The sequence below is a fragment of the Cladophialophora carrionii genome, assembly GCF_000365165.1.
Source record: "Cladophialophora carrionii CBS 160.54 unplaced genomic scaffold supercont1.5, whole genome shotgun sequence".
Classification (NCBI taxonomy): Eukaryota; Fungi; Ascomycota; class Eurotiomycetes; order Chaetothyriales; family Herpotrichiellaceae; genus Cladophialophora; species Cladophialophora carrionii.
The window spans coordinates 2,135,379-2,150,206 of record NW_008481830.1 but is presented as its reverse complement, the minus strand read 5'-3'; the positions used below and the strand labels follow the sequence as shown (position 1 = coordinate 2,150,206).

Genomic DNA, 14,828 nt, shown 5'->3' with positions numbered 1-14,828 from the left:
CTCCGGGAAGGTTACAACGCCTCTATAGCACCCTCGCTATTCTCAACGCTGCGTGTGCGTGCGTGCGCCAGTAAGTGCACACGTGCCGTTCACAAATGCAAAAGCCTTTCTCCTGTTTGGCCAATGGTCGAGTCCATGTGAAAGCTGCCAACAAACGGCCATCGAGACAAGTATGGAACCTGGGGCGTCTGCCAATTGACATTCTTGCTGGGACTCCGGTTGTTGGCTGCTCAGGTGCGCCCAGAGGCTCCCCTGGCTTTTTTCGCAAGATCTCGACGAGCGGTGGTGTGCACTCCACTCGCTAGAAGAGGGAGGTGGATAGACAGACAGGCAGGTAGGTATCTTGCAAGACTCAGTGAGCTCATATCTCATCACTACGCATGTATCATTATATATGGATTTGTGGCATCATGCCGAGCACAGCCCAAGCACATCCGAGGGCAAAGTCCATGTCTTCATGATATCATTCCTCGTCTGGAACTGCATGAGCAGACCGGACTCCATGTGCCAGGTGATGTGACAATGCAGCGCCCACAAGCCGGGATTGTCGGCCACGAAACGGATGAGCACCCAGCCATAGGCATCAATCATGACTGTATCTCGCTTCAACACGTTGGAGAGCGTCGTGTTCAGCGCTGGGTATGTGGACCAGTCAAAGTATTGGTCAGGACTCGTGGCAAGGACCCAGAAGCTGTGGCCGTGCAGATGGAAAGGGTGTGCGCCCTCGTCGTAGTTGGTGATCAGAAGGTCCACGACCGCCACGTCAGGAACATCAATGACATATTGATTAGCACTGAAGGCCGAGCTGACCCCTGAGGTGGTGAAGTTGGAGTTTGCCGCCCCTAGGCCAGCAACTGCCTGGTTGAGCGTCGGGGTGTCTGACATGACCCACGATGTCCCGTTGATGTAGGCGCGATCAATGGCATAGTCGCCGATCTGAAAATTTGCAGCGAGGGCATACATGATCGTGGCGGGTGGCGCCTCTGTTTCGAACATTGGAGTCAACAGCGACGAGTTCAGGCCAATACACTCGACGTCTAGTGCGTCTTTCCAGTCGACAGAGTCCGTGGGCGCCGCTGTGCTGTTCGTATAAGTTATAAGAGCGCGAGCATCGGCGTCGAGGACTGGGTTATCGTCCCCGAAGCAGAAAGTATTCAGTTGGGCTCGCATCCAGTAGTTCGACGCAGAGGATTGGTTGGCGTTCATGACGACGGAGTATCTCTGCGCGACTGCAATGTCGACACGATGGACCGACAGCGGCACGGTCGCAGTGCCATCGGCTTCGATGACCGATAGTGGATGGTTGTCAATAGAGAACTGGAAGGTCGCGAAGGCACCGGCATTGATGAGTCGGTATCGATAGCGCTTACCGTGCTCTACCGTCAAGACTGCACGTGTTGAGTTTTGCACGCAGACGTAGCCGCTGTCAGAGTCGAGCGTCGAGCAGTTGAAGTAGTTGGTGCCCTGGTTCGTTGTTAGCATGGATAAATCGGCGAGGGAAGGACCGTTGGGTGGAAGATTTTCAGCACATGAATCCATCTTGGAAGACTGACCTGAATCAAGCCATTATCTGGCACAGGTTCACCGTTCTCACTACCACTCGCAAGGTAATCGGGTAAAAGAGCCTGGCTATAGTCATGGTACCAGTCCTGCAGGAGCACAACTTGGTCGACGTCGTAGTACTTTTGCATCTTGACTTCATCCGGTGAATGGATGATCAGTGGACCGACGGGGCCGTCCCCTAGTTTATTGTCAGTCTTGCAAGATTACGTAGGGGTAGAAGGATGGGGAACAGCCCCTTGGGATTTCATTTTGGCCTACCATTTGTGGTGGAATAATGGGTGTGGTACCAATACGTCCCGAACTGATTCTCGAGAGTGCTACATCTAGGTCAACAAGCCAGGACACTGGTGTGTATTGACGGGTCACAGTGTAGCCTCTGGCATAGCAGATGGAATCCAATATACTCACAAATTGTAGGTGAATTTACCCCCGTTCGGAGGGATCGGGCATTGCGTGATACCTGCAGTGCCATCCATCCAATTCGTACCATTCTGAAACAGACCATGCCAGTGGATGGCGGTGCCGTTGGGTAGGTTGTTCTGCACGTTGATGATGAGACGATCGCCCATGTTGGCGCGAATCAATGGCCCAGGGAAGCGGCCATTGATGGCAATCATCGTACGGAACACACCATCCGGTGATAATTGAATCTCGCTCAAAGTCAAGTTATATTCTCGCGTGGTTGGTGGCGCGTTGAAGTCCCAGCTCGCAATGTCGAGGGTATAGTCCTCCACATTCGACCGCCATGGTGGTACCGACAGTGATGCTTGTGAGTCTTCACTCGGTATCCGAGGGTTCGATGGCAAGGGCGCGCCTGAGGAGTTACCTGAGTTCGACTTGCTGGAGTGTCTCAACCCCAAACCAAGGCCTAAACCTAATGCCAGTGCCAGGACAACAAGAAGAACGACAACAACGGCGAGGTATACTCGTCGCCTCCGTGAGACATTGGATTGATGACCGCGGTCCTTTGCATCTGGTGAGCGCTGGCCCTCCGACGTGGCAGTATGGGTCTGTTCTTGAGTGGCAGCCTTCTCGGCAAATGTATCTGGAGCCATTTTTATGCTGGGAACTGGGAACTAGGGCTGAGGCTCCGTTCTTCCACAAGGTGTAGAAATAAATGCGAAGGACACTGATTCTTTCGAACGGAGCGTGTCCTCAACCTTGCCACTGATTTTGCCTCGTTCCAACTCCCACGGCGGAAGCTGAGCGATAACACATGATTCGCGGTCTACCATCAGCAATCCAAGCTAGCTCCTGCCGTATTCGACATCGGTTAAACAGGGACTGCGTGGGTGAGTGTTGCAGCACGAATGGCTCTTCGATCAGAGGATGGCAAGGCTGGTTCTGGTCTATCGCTTGTGGTCTACCTTCGGGCATCGCTCAACATCGCCGATTGTCAGCAGCACCGGGGAAAGGCGCCCTTTGATACAGCCTCCCTTGTCGCCAACCTATCAGAAAGAATTTTTTCTAATCACTGTAACCCTGCTGGCAGATGCTGCAGCACGAGGTTTACGAAGAGAAGGAAGTGTCGGCAGGGACACGTGCCCCGTCAAGCTCGCACGGTTGGCCTAACGCCTTGGCGCGGGCTTTTAGCGTCGTAGTTAGCTCCGTCAACGGCCCACTCCTGCTGCGTCATTACCCCACTCGAGCTCAAGCTTTGGCCGGCCCCGCTTAGGCGCCATGGCACTAAAGCTTAGTCTGCAGCTTTGTTTAGTGGTTTGCGACTCTCCCGCCTGCGTTGACCTCGTACAGTTGCCAGAACAGGCGAGCCGTGGATCATGGAGCTACTGTACTGTGGTATACGGTCCGGTAACTCGGTACGACACAGGGAGCATGCTCTCAGCTGTGGCCCTGGAGCAACGAAGCTCGCAGGATCCTCGCGAGTCCCTGACAGGGAACTTTTTCGCGTGCCTTGTGAGCTGAAGCATAAAAGATGTCGTCCGTCGCCCACAGCCGAGGAATCGTTCTCTCTCCAGCTCAAGGATATCCATTGTAAGAGTGTGTCGGCACTGCAAGACTTTCGTGCAAGATGATGAAGACTAGTGTTCTGCTCGTTGCTGCGGGCGCTTTGGCAGCTGCCTCTCCGTATCAGTCTCCTCCCCCCGTCTCCACGATCGAACCTACCCTCACTCAGATTCAACAATCAGCCGCCACAGCAACCAGCCTCTCGCCGGTGAGCAATGTCAAGGGCCTGGCGTTCAACCGCTTCTATCAGATCTGGCTGGAGAACACCGACTACTCCGCTGCTTCCGGCAACGCAGACCAGAAGTTCCTTGCCTGTAAGTAGACGCCTGAACTTGGATCGATGCGGTGGCTGTCGCAAAGTCCAATTGTCCGCGTCTACTCCTCGAATGCTAACGACGGCACAGCTCAGGGAATCACTCTGACCAACTACTTTGCCGTCACTCATCCTTCCGAGCCAAACTACTGCGCCGCGGCTGGTGGCGACACCTTTGGCATGGACAACGATGATTTCCACCAGGTCCCAGCAAACGTTGCCACCGTCGTCGATCTACTCGAGACCAAAGGAATTTCCTGGGCCGAGTACCAGGAGGACATCCCCTTCCCAGGGTTCCAAGGCTTCAACTATTCCAACCAGGAGACCTTTGCCAACGATTATGTCCGCAAGCACAATCCCCTGATCCTTTACAAGTCCATCACCAACAACGACACTCGCCGCGCCATGATCAAGGGTCTCGATGGCTTTGAGAGCGATCTTATGAACCAGAAATTGCCCCAGTGGGCGTTCATAACTCCGAACATGACCAATGTAAGCCTCTCTGAGCTCCAATACTGTCCTGTTCATCATCGTCATCGCGAGGCTCTTAACCGATAGGTACTGATGAATGATTCTAGGACGCCCATGACACCAACATCACCTTCTCTTCAACATGGCTGCGGAACTTCGTCGAGCCACTCATGAGCAACGAATACTTCTGGAACAACACCCTCCTGCTGCTGACGTTCGACGAGAACGAGTCGTACGGCATTCAGAACAAGATCTTCTCCATCCTCGTTGGCGGTGCCATTCCCGCGCATTTGAAGGGAACCAAGGACGACACGTTCTACAACCACTACTCGACCATCGCGACGGTGTCTCAGAACTGGGGGCTCCCGTCCCTGGGACGCTGGGATTGCCACGCCAATGTTTTCGAGCTTGTTGCCAACAAGACTGGGTGAGTTTCTGCCTGAACTCAACATAAAGCCCTTGCTAACAAATCCGTGCAGTTACAAGAACGCCAACGTCAACACCAAGGGACTGTTCTTCAACTCGTCATACCCTGGTCCTCTCTCTGACGACCAATATGTAGCCACGTGGCCGATTCCCACCAACTCATCCACCTGTGCCCACGGCAAGGGTGTCTTGAAATCGGTGGTCAACACCTACAAAGGAAAGGTGGCCACCTTCAACTATACCAGCCCATATCCGTATGATGCGAAAACTGGCAACGATGTGCCCTGAAGATTGGTAGCACCGGGGCCGGCAGTGCGGCGGACGGTCTAACACGAGGGCCTTCCTGTGTAAGGGTGCAGAACAAGCAATGTGATGCCAGAGGAGAGAGTCTGTAGTAGAGATAGAATAATCCGATTGGACCAGTGTATGAGACCCAGCTCGTCTACCTTCCTCTTCTGAACATCTCCACCGTGACATGGGAACAGGGGTCATGACCATGATCGTCAGGGCATGGAAGTTCCAGAAGCTGCACGTGCGTTTTCCCTGTGCGAGTACACGTATGAGTTCCGCGCATCGATGAGTTCAGATGCCCCAACGAATGAGCTCCCTGGCTCGGTATATGCGGACATGTTTCCGAGGAGCAGACATGGTGAAGCCGGCTCACTGAAAAGAGCTTGTCGAGCCGAGCTCTGCGGTCAAGACTATACGGCCACCTCCTCTGAGATAAAAAGCCAATTGGGCAGGAGTTGCACCGTGGGATTATGGACAATACTCTCGTACCTCGTACTATAATTATGGAACTGTGACCAGGGTTCGGGCCCGGGCTCGAGGGCTAATTATGCGTATCCACACTCAACAAGCATATGCTCAATTGCGGAGCTCATGCAGATACCGAGGGGCAAATGCTTGACTGACTTTGGAATCTGGACTCTGGATTGATTACCCACGTGCGCCTGCCGGCTTTTTCTCTCGTGCAACGCCTGAAATGATCCTTTCGCTCCCTCACGAACACGAACGCGGACGCCTACGTACTGGGTACTGAAAATAATTTTTACAGTAGTCGGGTCCGTTTATAGTTGCAGAGAGCTGAACAGGCGAACGACGCCCATGGCACAACCGGCTGCCGCGCCACCGATGATGACCATCTGTGCCGCGCCCCAGAGATTGCATCGCACGCAACGCCATCCTCTCCAGCCTTCGACGTATCCGGTCTTGACATAGCCGAACGCGAACAACGCCACGATCATGACGCTGATGCTCCACGCCAGTCCGTGCGTGACGTGGTCGGTGAAGAAGTACGGCACGAGCGGCACGAAGCCGCCGATGAAGTAGCCCAGCGCGATGGTGAGCGCGCATGTCACTGCCCGGCTTGCCGCGGGTTCGGGCGTGTTGTGCTGGAAGTGCATGAGGAAGTCCACCACGGCGTCGGGACTGTTGGACGTGATGAGCTGATGCGTGAAGTCCTTGAGCAGCGAGGGCGGGAGATGGTAGGGCGCGAATATAGACGTGACTTCTGAAGATAGGCTGCCGCTCGATTCGAGGACCTGTGTTCGCGTGGATCGGTACGTAGCATTGTAGGCGGCTTCTTCGCTCTTGGCGCCCAAGTATCCGCCCAGGCCCATGGAGATGGCTCCAGCGATGAGCTCGGCCAGGCCGCCAAATACCACGACTTTGGTGTTCCCGAGAGCAGAGAGGCCGGCCGTCAGGGCAAAGGGGACGGTCAGGCCGTCTGAGAGCCCGATGATGGCGTCCGAGACGATCCGCGCGTTGACTGGCGTGCGTTCGCGGTGCGGAATTGTGGGTGGTGTCTCGCAGACCGTCTCGCCAGAAGACTGACTGCTCGTCTCGGCGGCTTCGTCGGAGCTGCGACACGTCGTCGTTGCCTGGGCCAGCATTGCATCTTTCTCCGCGTCGACGGGGACGCGTGAGTATGGATGCTTCATGAGCGCTTTGAGCATGGACGCCATGGCGTTTGTGTCTTCGAAGCTCTCGATCGACATTGTGTTGTCAAGGGCTTCTCCTGTGCAAGACGGTTCGTGGGGAGATGGAGCTGGCTCAGGATGTCTCAACTTGAAGATTGAGAAAGAAAAGAGATTCTGGAGAGAGATGTGAGGCCAGAAGGGATGCTGTCTGGTCCGTCGCTATACTGTCCCATCCTTTCTCATCGCGGACTCACCGGTTGTTATCTCCCTGCACCTTGCTCGTTGTACGAATGTAACGTGGACTGTGCTAGGAAGCGAGGCACTCCTCCCATCGCTCACCTTCCGGACGAGGCATGTATTGGGTCCTCGTATTCGAAGCGTCAACGGCACCGCTGAGCTATCGTCAAGACCGGGTCGTCGTGTTTCCTACGACCTGTCAAACAGAAACGTGGATTGCCCTGCGTGAGCAAAAATTCAGAGCGACCGGTTAGCGCGTGAAAGGAAGCAAGCTGCAAGCAGCTCAGGAACGCAGCGCTCATGCAGCATGACGATCTTCCTGCGTCGCTGTCCCCGCCCCGTGGACAACGTGCGTGGTCATCGACAATCCCGGGCAGATGATTGGAGGTCTGGGGACACGGCACTCTCTTGCACGACCAGGGGTGTAAGAAACAAGTCGAGACAAGCATCGGCTAAGCTCTCGACGCTCCCTGCATGGCGCCACGAAACTAATGCAAGTCCCACAGCTGTTAGCAAAATTCGGCGGCTGGGAAGATTCTTACCTGGACGAGGCTATCAAGCTTCCTCTTCATCCAAGTCCCACGAGACCAGCGGACGGGTCCTCTAATGTCCCTGTCCACAGACGGGCGTGGCATGGGTTCGATCGTCGACGGATTGTTTTGCCCTACACAGAAGGTGACATGCCGGCACTTAGGCACCGGGAGGAAGTCAAAGCCTGAGAGCAACGTGTCGACGACCAGCCACAGCATTCGCCAACGATACTTGGGCGAAGACGCATGATGAGAAGCCATGACGACGGGTGCACATACGCCTACGACTTCAGAAGATTTTCCGGCAGACGGCCGTAGAGGCATGTTGGCATATTGAGTCGTGCTACACGATTCTCGGTGCGAAGCACGACGGACCAGGGCATAAAAGGTCGGTAACCCGCTCCTTGCCTGGAAGAGGGCCGCCAGGGACCACAGACGGTTACAAGGAAGAGGGACCAGGTTCTTGTCAAGATGTTTTCCACCCTCTCAGTTTTGAGCGCTTCCGTGCTCATTTCTTCCACTCTTGCCCTCCCGGTTGACCGCCAAGCGTCGACATGGCAAGACCTGAGCAGCAAAATCACCCATGTCGTGTATCTCATGTTGGAGAACCACTCCTTTGACAACATTGCTGGTGAGTGGTCTCAAAGTCTGGACCGCTGCCTCTGCCAATCCATATATGCCTCCGCAGAATGCCGGCCTTCGCTATGGACCCTCCTGCTGCATTGACAGCTGCTAACGTCATCCAGGATACTGGGACTTCAACAAAGACATCGACAACTTACGCAACGTGACATACTGCAATGAATTCACCAATCCCAACTGGACCGTGTGGAACGAGCCGTTGTTGATCTGCGCGGGCAAGTACGAGGCCGAAGTCCCCCTGAAAGACCCGGACCACAACTTTGCCGGCACCAGCTACGAGATCTACCGCAAGTGGGAGCCGACGGCCGACGATGTCCCCGACATGTCGGGATTCATCGAACGCCAATCCGAGAGATACAACGCCACGCCCGGAGACAGCTCCTTTGTCATCAAGGCGTATGACCCGGACATGGCGACGACTCTGATGACCCTCGCCCAGAACTACGCCTTCTGGGACACCTACCATGCCGAACACCCTGGACCGACCAATCCAAACCGCCAGTTCGCGACATCCGGCTCGAGTTGCGGGTACGTGGACAACACGGACCAAAGCTCGGGCTGGTTCAGCAACACGACGGGCACGGACTGCGCCGTGTCGATCTTCGAGTCGCTGTCCCGCAAGAACATCACGTGGAAGAACTACTACGAGACGGACATCATCGATGCGTACATGTACAAGTGGGTGCAGGACAACGCAATGGACCGGCTCGTGCACGCGGACCAGTTCTACGAGGATCTGGCCAACAACAACCTGCCCCAGTTCTCGTACATCAACCCGGAATGCTGCACCATCGACTCCATGCACCCAACCAGCAACATGGCCGCCGGCGAGATGATGATCAAGCATCTGTACGACTCGCTCCGCAACTCCTCCTACTGGGACAACGTGCTGTAAGTAATCTAATTCTCCGGCCGGTGTGCCTAATCGAGCGGACTCGCAAAGCTAACGTATCAACCACCGCACAGGCTGATCATCAACTTCGACGAACACGGCGGCTTTGCCGACCACGTCCCTCCGCCGGTGAACATTCCCGCGCCCGAAGACGGCATCACGTTCAGCGGCAAGTCCGACGGCCACAACGTGTCCTACGACTTCACGCGGCTGGGCGTCCGGGTCCCCGCGTTTGCCATCTCGCCGTGGATCCCACCCAACACGCTGATCCACGACCAGGGCACCTCGTACGCCGACAACTCGGCCTACACGCACTCGTCGATGCTGCATTTCTTGCAGCAGCTCTGGGGCTTGGAGGGTCTGAACAACCGCGTCCAATGGGCCAAGACGTTCGAGTATATCTTTGCGGATGCCCCACAGGCGGGCGGCGGCCTGACGAGCCTGCCCAGCCCGGTGTGGCATGGTGGACCGGGCCAGCCAGAGCCGGACCCGTTCTATTTGTTGAACCAGGATGAGAGTTATTATGAGAACCTGAATGCGTGAGGAGGCAGATTACATCCAAGAAGGCAGCCAGAAAGCATCGAGGTAGATTAGACGTAGGTCTTCCGTGCGTAATGAAACGTCCGCGTCGCGACGACGAAATGATGTCGTCTCTTCGGGACCGTACGACCCAGCATATTCAGTGACGTTCCGTTGGCTCATGAATTGTCTTCAATGTGACCACACCTGATGTCGTCCAGGTGCGTTCTACCGATTGACCCGCGCCCATGCATCCGAACCACCAACCAGCGCGCTGATCGACCCGGCGACTCCAACAGTGATGGGATCCAATGCCAACCACCCGACTGCGGCACCGGGGATCAGCAGGTCGCACCCGTCGATGACAAGCTGTCTGTACATCGACCGTCGCTTTGCAGCGTTGAAAGCGAAAGTATCCGTACCCTTGGTGGGAGGTGCGTTGGGTTGAGATTTTGTGCTTCGTGCTCCCTGCTTTTCGTCCTCCTCTATCGATGAACCCTCTGACGTAGTTGCTGGCGGTGAAGGTGTCGGGGCCTGTGCCGGTGCCGTCGAGTCATTTGAATAGACGACCAAGATCTCGTACAGGTCCAACATGACAGAGATGGCCAGGGAGTAGAACCACAGTTTCAGCGCCTCGGTCTGCGTCGCGACGGCCCAGGGCCTCCATGTCCCGGCGACAGCGTCGACAATCGTAAACATCTCGACGAAGAGATACGCTCCAAGTAATGACCACTTCAAGACGATGAGCAGGAAGTGAAGCCCGTTATGGGCCGAGGGGGTGGTCTTCCCAGTCACGGCCTTCTCGCTACGTGGATGCTGATACAGCTCGTACTGTGCATACCCGATGTTGAAGCAGTCGATCCATTTGACGAGGCGGAAGAAGCGACGCGCTGGTAGGTAGGTTAGATGAGATACTGAGTACGCAGTCGTAGGTTGCAGGTCAGACACGTATCTCAGATGGAGATACAAACACCAGGGCTGAACATGGGGGGCAAATAGGTCATGCCAGCAATGCCAATGCAATGGCAGTGAAAAGATCTGCTTACCGAGAGTGAAGTTATTCTTGGCCACTGTCCATAGAGCAGCCTCGTCTGGTGACGAGTAGCTGATACTGGCGGCGATCTGCGCGGTCGACTGCAGCAGCTTGAGAGTCTTTTCGACCCCGACTAGGATATGGTATTAGTAGCTTTGGATCGCTGGCCAAGTACTCAGAGAGCTTGCAAAGCTAGTGAGATGCTCACCTGGATCGTTTGAGAATTTGGAGATGGAGTTCAACATGATCGGTACAGTAATGTAGGCACGAGGGAAGATCGGCACCAATAGTAGGTAAAAGAAATTGGTAGTTGAAGTACTGTATACCCAGTATGTTTGAAGGAGAGCGGAGTCCAGTAAGGAGAGTAGTGAGCAGTTGAGGGGATCTACTTCTACCACAATAGTTTCGTAGTCCCTTGAATGCTACTGTACAGAAAATTGGTACATTCAAGAAAAGGAGACTGGTCCGTTATCGGCAAAGTTTGCTACTGGTGGATGGCCGCCTCGCTGACTTGCGATACGGCACAGCGAGCACGCCATCGCAAGAGTACACCCACGATAGCAGCACGACCTTAAAATCACTGACAGTGAGGGCTCATTTATCTTCCTTCGGCCTCGGCTTCTTCACAGTAGAATCTACCTCGGGCGCAGGATGCGATTGATAGGCCTGTGCCGGCGTTGCGGAGGGTAAGGCTGAGGCTGTAAATTCAAAAGCGGCGGGGCGGTGTCTAACCTGATTTAGTTTAAGGTGCGTCACGCTGCATTAAGCTGCCGTGTCAGGCCTGTGAATCTATCCGAGACTTGCTATCACTTTCACTTCAACTGCCCACCGACTCCGATCTGCAAATACGTGTATTACTGGGCGTAGTACTTGTCGCCCCAGACTCGGGATCGATAAGACTCCCGGAATGTCGGCGCTCTCGCGGTTACTCGTCCTCGTGGGGCTTCTCTCACTGTTCCATGCGTAAAGCCACGTTCTCAGTCCATGCCGAATCCACAACTAACAGAAATATCAGAGCCTATTCCGCCCATGAGTTTTCAACGCTCTCCACCAAAGTCCACAAAAATGCCGCCCTTCCCTTAGACATCAAGCTCGAGACCCTTGTGTCTGTGTTTCTGGCCTGTTTCGGCCTTGTACTGGGCTCCGACCCTTTGAAGCCTGTCAGTTGGAGCGCGTGGGCTGGGCAGATTGAACGAGATGGCGGAGGAGCAAATCCCTTCCGAGGTCTGGAGGAGCGGGTTGGATTTATGGATATTAGAGCGCAGAGGAGGGAGTTCGCGGAATGGGCGAAACAGCAGGGAGGGGCGTAGGAGAGAGGAGAAGAAATTCAATAAATCCTGTTTGACTTGGTTTGAACAAGCTGGAAGAAGGTCGCATCTTGTGCAGCGTCCAAAGAAGAGTCCGCTTGATATTTCAAACCATCGCGCAATGTTGTATGGCGCTCGAGCCATCGATATACGGATATGTCAACTCAATCCGCTGGGTTTGCAGAGAGGTAAATGACCGGAGCGAGGACCGGGTTACAGGATTGTCTCCATCGCTCAGCAAGTTTCATCTACGGCCCGGCCTGGCTGTTGACGTCTTCAAAGTCCATGTCCATTTTCAGACCCGAGCAGCACGGCACTTGATACGTCCCCAATGAAGCAATCCTGAACCTGGAGCTGTGCCCTGATCGCCATGAGCACGGGCTGCCAGCCTGTGTTATCCCTCTACTTGGTACCAGTCTGGTTGATTCCGCGATCAGATGTATTTACTAGTCTACAGCTGGTCGATGGATTTGGGAAACGCCTTTGCACAACTTCCGAGTCCTGCAGGATCGTTTGATGCCCGCTTCTCATCACGAACATTTCGCTCGATCCTCCAAGCAGACTGCTAACATCCTGTGATCTCTGATGTGAGCTAACGATGCTCTATCGCCAGCTACAAAACCAGCCAGGCAGGTTATCAGCTCGCCGTTTGGTTCCAGAACTATGAGTGTTATAGTGATCTGCGATCAACTTGGGATCAGCCAAATCAACACCGCTCATGGTCAATCCGCTGGACATTGCCCGCTATGGGCAAAGTAAAGCGGGCCCGTCTGCTCGCAGCTCATTGACTCTCCTGCTGCAAACACGGCTTGCGCAGCTGAAGGCATATACCCCACGCGGAACATCTTCAACCATGGACAACATAGACTGGAATCTGTAAGCACCTCCAGGTGTGCCAGGCTTACATTTCTGCTCACAATGACCCAGAGTGACACGATCTCGCTGTTGGAACCTGAATGATGGTATGCTTGATCACCACTCCGGCAACGGTCGAAGAGCCGGGATACCGACTATCAACATCGTATTCGTCTACGGAAACATCTTGACCGAGCTGGGAGCCAACGTGATTCCATTCGGCGCTGACATCATGTCGTTGTCCTCGATGGCTCAATATCAAACGCCAAATGTGCTACTGTACATTTTCGCGGTGTGCATCTGCCCATGTCAGATCATTGCGAAGGGTTATCGGCTTTCTTAAGTTTCTGAGCGAAGCAAAAATCGTTGGTGGGTTCGTTCCTCGGAGTGACCCCGACGGATTGGCTCGTGGTCCGCGAGGGCAATGTCTCTGTCAAAAGTCTGTACCAAGTTGGTGGCCGATACTGGGAGTTCCACGGCGTGGCGTGGAAGGCACTTGTGACTTGGATTATCTCGGTCAGCGTCTGATACGTCCAAGGTCGGGGATTTCATCGCCGAGTACGCACTGCAGTGGCTAAATATGAGGAAATGAACAAATTCCAGGGCTTGACGGCGTGTTTCGGTCGGTGCGATAAGTCAATGATATAGCAACACCTAAGGCACTTTTTGAACAAGTATTACCCTCGAAGCGAGATCAGCACAGGTTGGTGGTCGACTCAAATCAGGTGCAGCAGCTATGGCTCCTCGAGACACCAAGACCGAACACGTAGAAAAAGGGCGTGTTTCGAAATAAATGTGTCATATTGTTCGTTTTTGAAAGCCTCAATCGGGCTGATTCATCATTTCTATCTACCTCGTACGGAGTACAGGGTTCTCTATCTACCTCGTACAGTGTCGTCAGATTCCATTTCCTAATTTCTCGCCACAGCCGGAGCACTTCCATGGCATGGTGGCATAATGTGTATGGCTCGCTCGCCCACGATCTAATTGCGTGTCGCATAATGTTGTCCTCCCAAACTCCTCGCTCGTCCGGCACTTCCATATCGTTTTCCAATCCGTAACAGCTGTCTCGACGTGTTGCGCAGAGTCGGTAGCTCGTAAGAATCATCTGTGATTCGTCGTGACGATAAAACGTAAGAAATACTGTAACAATGATCCAAAGGGGATCTGGATCATGTTTCCCAAAAAGATGAAGCAGGCTCCGCCCCATCCGTACCGCGTAAATCATAGCATGCCGAATCCCAGAGCCGCGACCACCAAGCCAATGCCTGCTCCTGGGATTCTGTTCGAGGCCGCCCCGCCGGTGGCTTGGGGCAGCGGGGGAATAGAGCTGAAGAACGTGAAGATAGTGGAACCTCCACCACTCGAAGTCCCAGCAGCGAGTGTCGTGCTTGTAGCCAGCGTCGTGGGGCTCGGGCTCGGGCTCGACACCGATGCTGAGCTACTGGTGGTGTTGTAGTAGTATCCGGAGTAGCTGGGCAGTGTGGCCGACGGAGGCTGGCTGGTGACCACTGCCGGTTGGGTCGGCTGGGAGGTCACCACGGAAGGCATGCCGGTGATGACGCCCAGCGAGTTGGTCATGGAAGTGTAGATCGTGAAGGGATTCTCGTAGGACGAAGTCGACGGCCATGACGAGGAGGACGCCGCCTCGCTGGGCCAGCTGGCTGTGGCGGGAGGCGCTTGGGGCTGGCCGTCGGGATACTCTGATACTGCTGCGAGAGTGGTGTCTGCGCTGCCGACCTGGAAGAGAAAGCCGAGGGCGAGGGAGAGCAAGGACAAAGATAATTGTGCGGTGTGCATATTTGTAGATGGCAACTTGAATCAGTATAGTTCAAGTGGTCTCAGATGCTTCGAGGGACAGTTGTAGGTTGATGGGTACAATTGTGCAGCGTCGTCGATTAATGATCGAGAGCGAGGTGTGTTGAGCAGAGCAGGTTGTACTGAATGATCTTGTCGGTGGAAGGTTTGCATATGATTTCAGACAGTCTATATACCCCCTTTCGTCGCAACCGCTATGCCTCCAGCCCCGCCCCTTTCTAGCCTTCTATCGGTCTCGTTCCGGAATGAGACTAGAAAACAACCAAAATATTGCGGGGGCTTGCTAACGGTTGTTAGGGGTAGCCGCCAATGACGTGCAGTGGAACTGGGCCTAG

At 54.6% G+C, this 14,828-nt stretch overlaps 7 protein-coding genes across 7 annotated transcripts; 3 read left to right on the top strand and 4 right to left on the bottom strand.

Moving 5' to 3' along the window:
• Positions 1-408: 408 nt before the first annotated feature.
• On the bottom strand, positions 409-2,618 carry G647_06601 (uncharacterized protein; the record flags this gene model as incomplete). The annotated part of the gene is made up of 4 exons (XM_008730921.1): positions 409-1,464; positions 1,554-1,741; positions 1,822-1,880; positions 1,972-2,618. The coding sequence occupies 4 exons, from the start codon at positions 2,616-2,618 to the stop codon at positions 409-411; spliced, it is 1,950 nt and encodes a 649-aa protein (XP_008729143.1).
• Positions 2,619-3,592: 974 nt separating this feature from the next.
• On the top strand, positions 3,593-5,026 carry G647_06600 (uncharacterized protein; the record flags this gene model as incomplete). The annotated part of the gene is made up of 4 exons (XM_008730920.1): positions 3,593-3,842; positions 3,933-4,333; positions 4,420-4,739; positions 4,792-5,026. The coding sequence occupies 4 exons, from the start codon at positions 3,593-3,595 to the stop codon at positions 5,024-5,026; spliced, it is 1,206 nt and encodes a 401-aa protein (XP_008729142.1).
• Positions 5,027-5,808: 782 nt separating this feature from the next.
• Positions 5,809-6,738, bottom strand: G647_06599 (uncharacterized protein; the record flags this gene model as incomplete). Its single annotated transcript, XM_008730919.1, has 1 exon — positions 5,809-6,738. One exon carries the CDS (start codon positions 6,736-6,738, stop codon positions 5,809-5,811), a length of 930 nt encoding a protein of 309 aa, XP_008729141.1.
• Positions 6,739-7,898: 1,160 nt separating this feature from the next.
• On the top strand, positions 7,899-9,504 carry G647_06598 (uncharacterized protein; the record flags this gene model as incomplete). Its single annotated transcript, XM_008730918.1, has 3 exons — positions 7,899-8,058; positions 8,174-8,960; positions 9,036-9,504. The coding sequence occupies 3 exons, from the start codon at positions 7,899-7,901 to the stop codon at positions 9,502-9,504; spliced, it is 1,416 nt and encodes a 471-aa protein (XP_008729140.1).
• Positions 9,505-9,708: 204 nt separating this feature from the next.
• G647_06597 (uncharacterized protein) lies at positions 9,709-10,758 on the bottom strand (the record flags this gene model as incomplete). Its single annotated transcript, XM_008730917.1, has 3 exons — positions 9,709-10,370; positions 10,527-10,646; positions 10,722-10,758. The coding sequence occupies 3 exons, from the start codon at positions 10,756-10,758 to the stop codon at positions 9,709-9,711; spliced, it is 819 nt and encodes a 272-aa protein (XP_008729139.1).
• A 714-nt stretch (positions 10,759-11,472) lies between these two features.
• On the top strand, positions 11,473-11,823 carry G647_06596 (uncharacterized protein; the record flags this gene model as incomplete). Its single annotated transcript, XM_008730916.1, has 1 exon — positions 11,473-11,823. One exon carries the CDS (start codon positions 11,473-11,475, stop codon positions 11,821-11,823), a length of 351 nt encoding a protein of 116 aa, XP_008729138.1.
• Positions 11,824-13,899: 2,076 nt separating this feature from the next.
• Positions 13,900-14,475, bottom strand: G647_06595 (uncharacterized protein; the record flags this gene model as incomplete). Its single annotated transcript, XM_008730915.1, has 1 exon — positions 13,900-14,475. One exon carries the CDS (start codon positions 14,473-14,475, stop codon positions 13,900-13,902), a length of 576 nt encoding a protein of 191 aa, XP_008729137.1.
• Between the last annotated feature and the right edge of the window lie 353 nt (positions 14,476-14,828).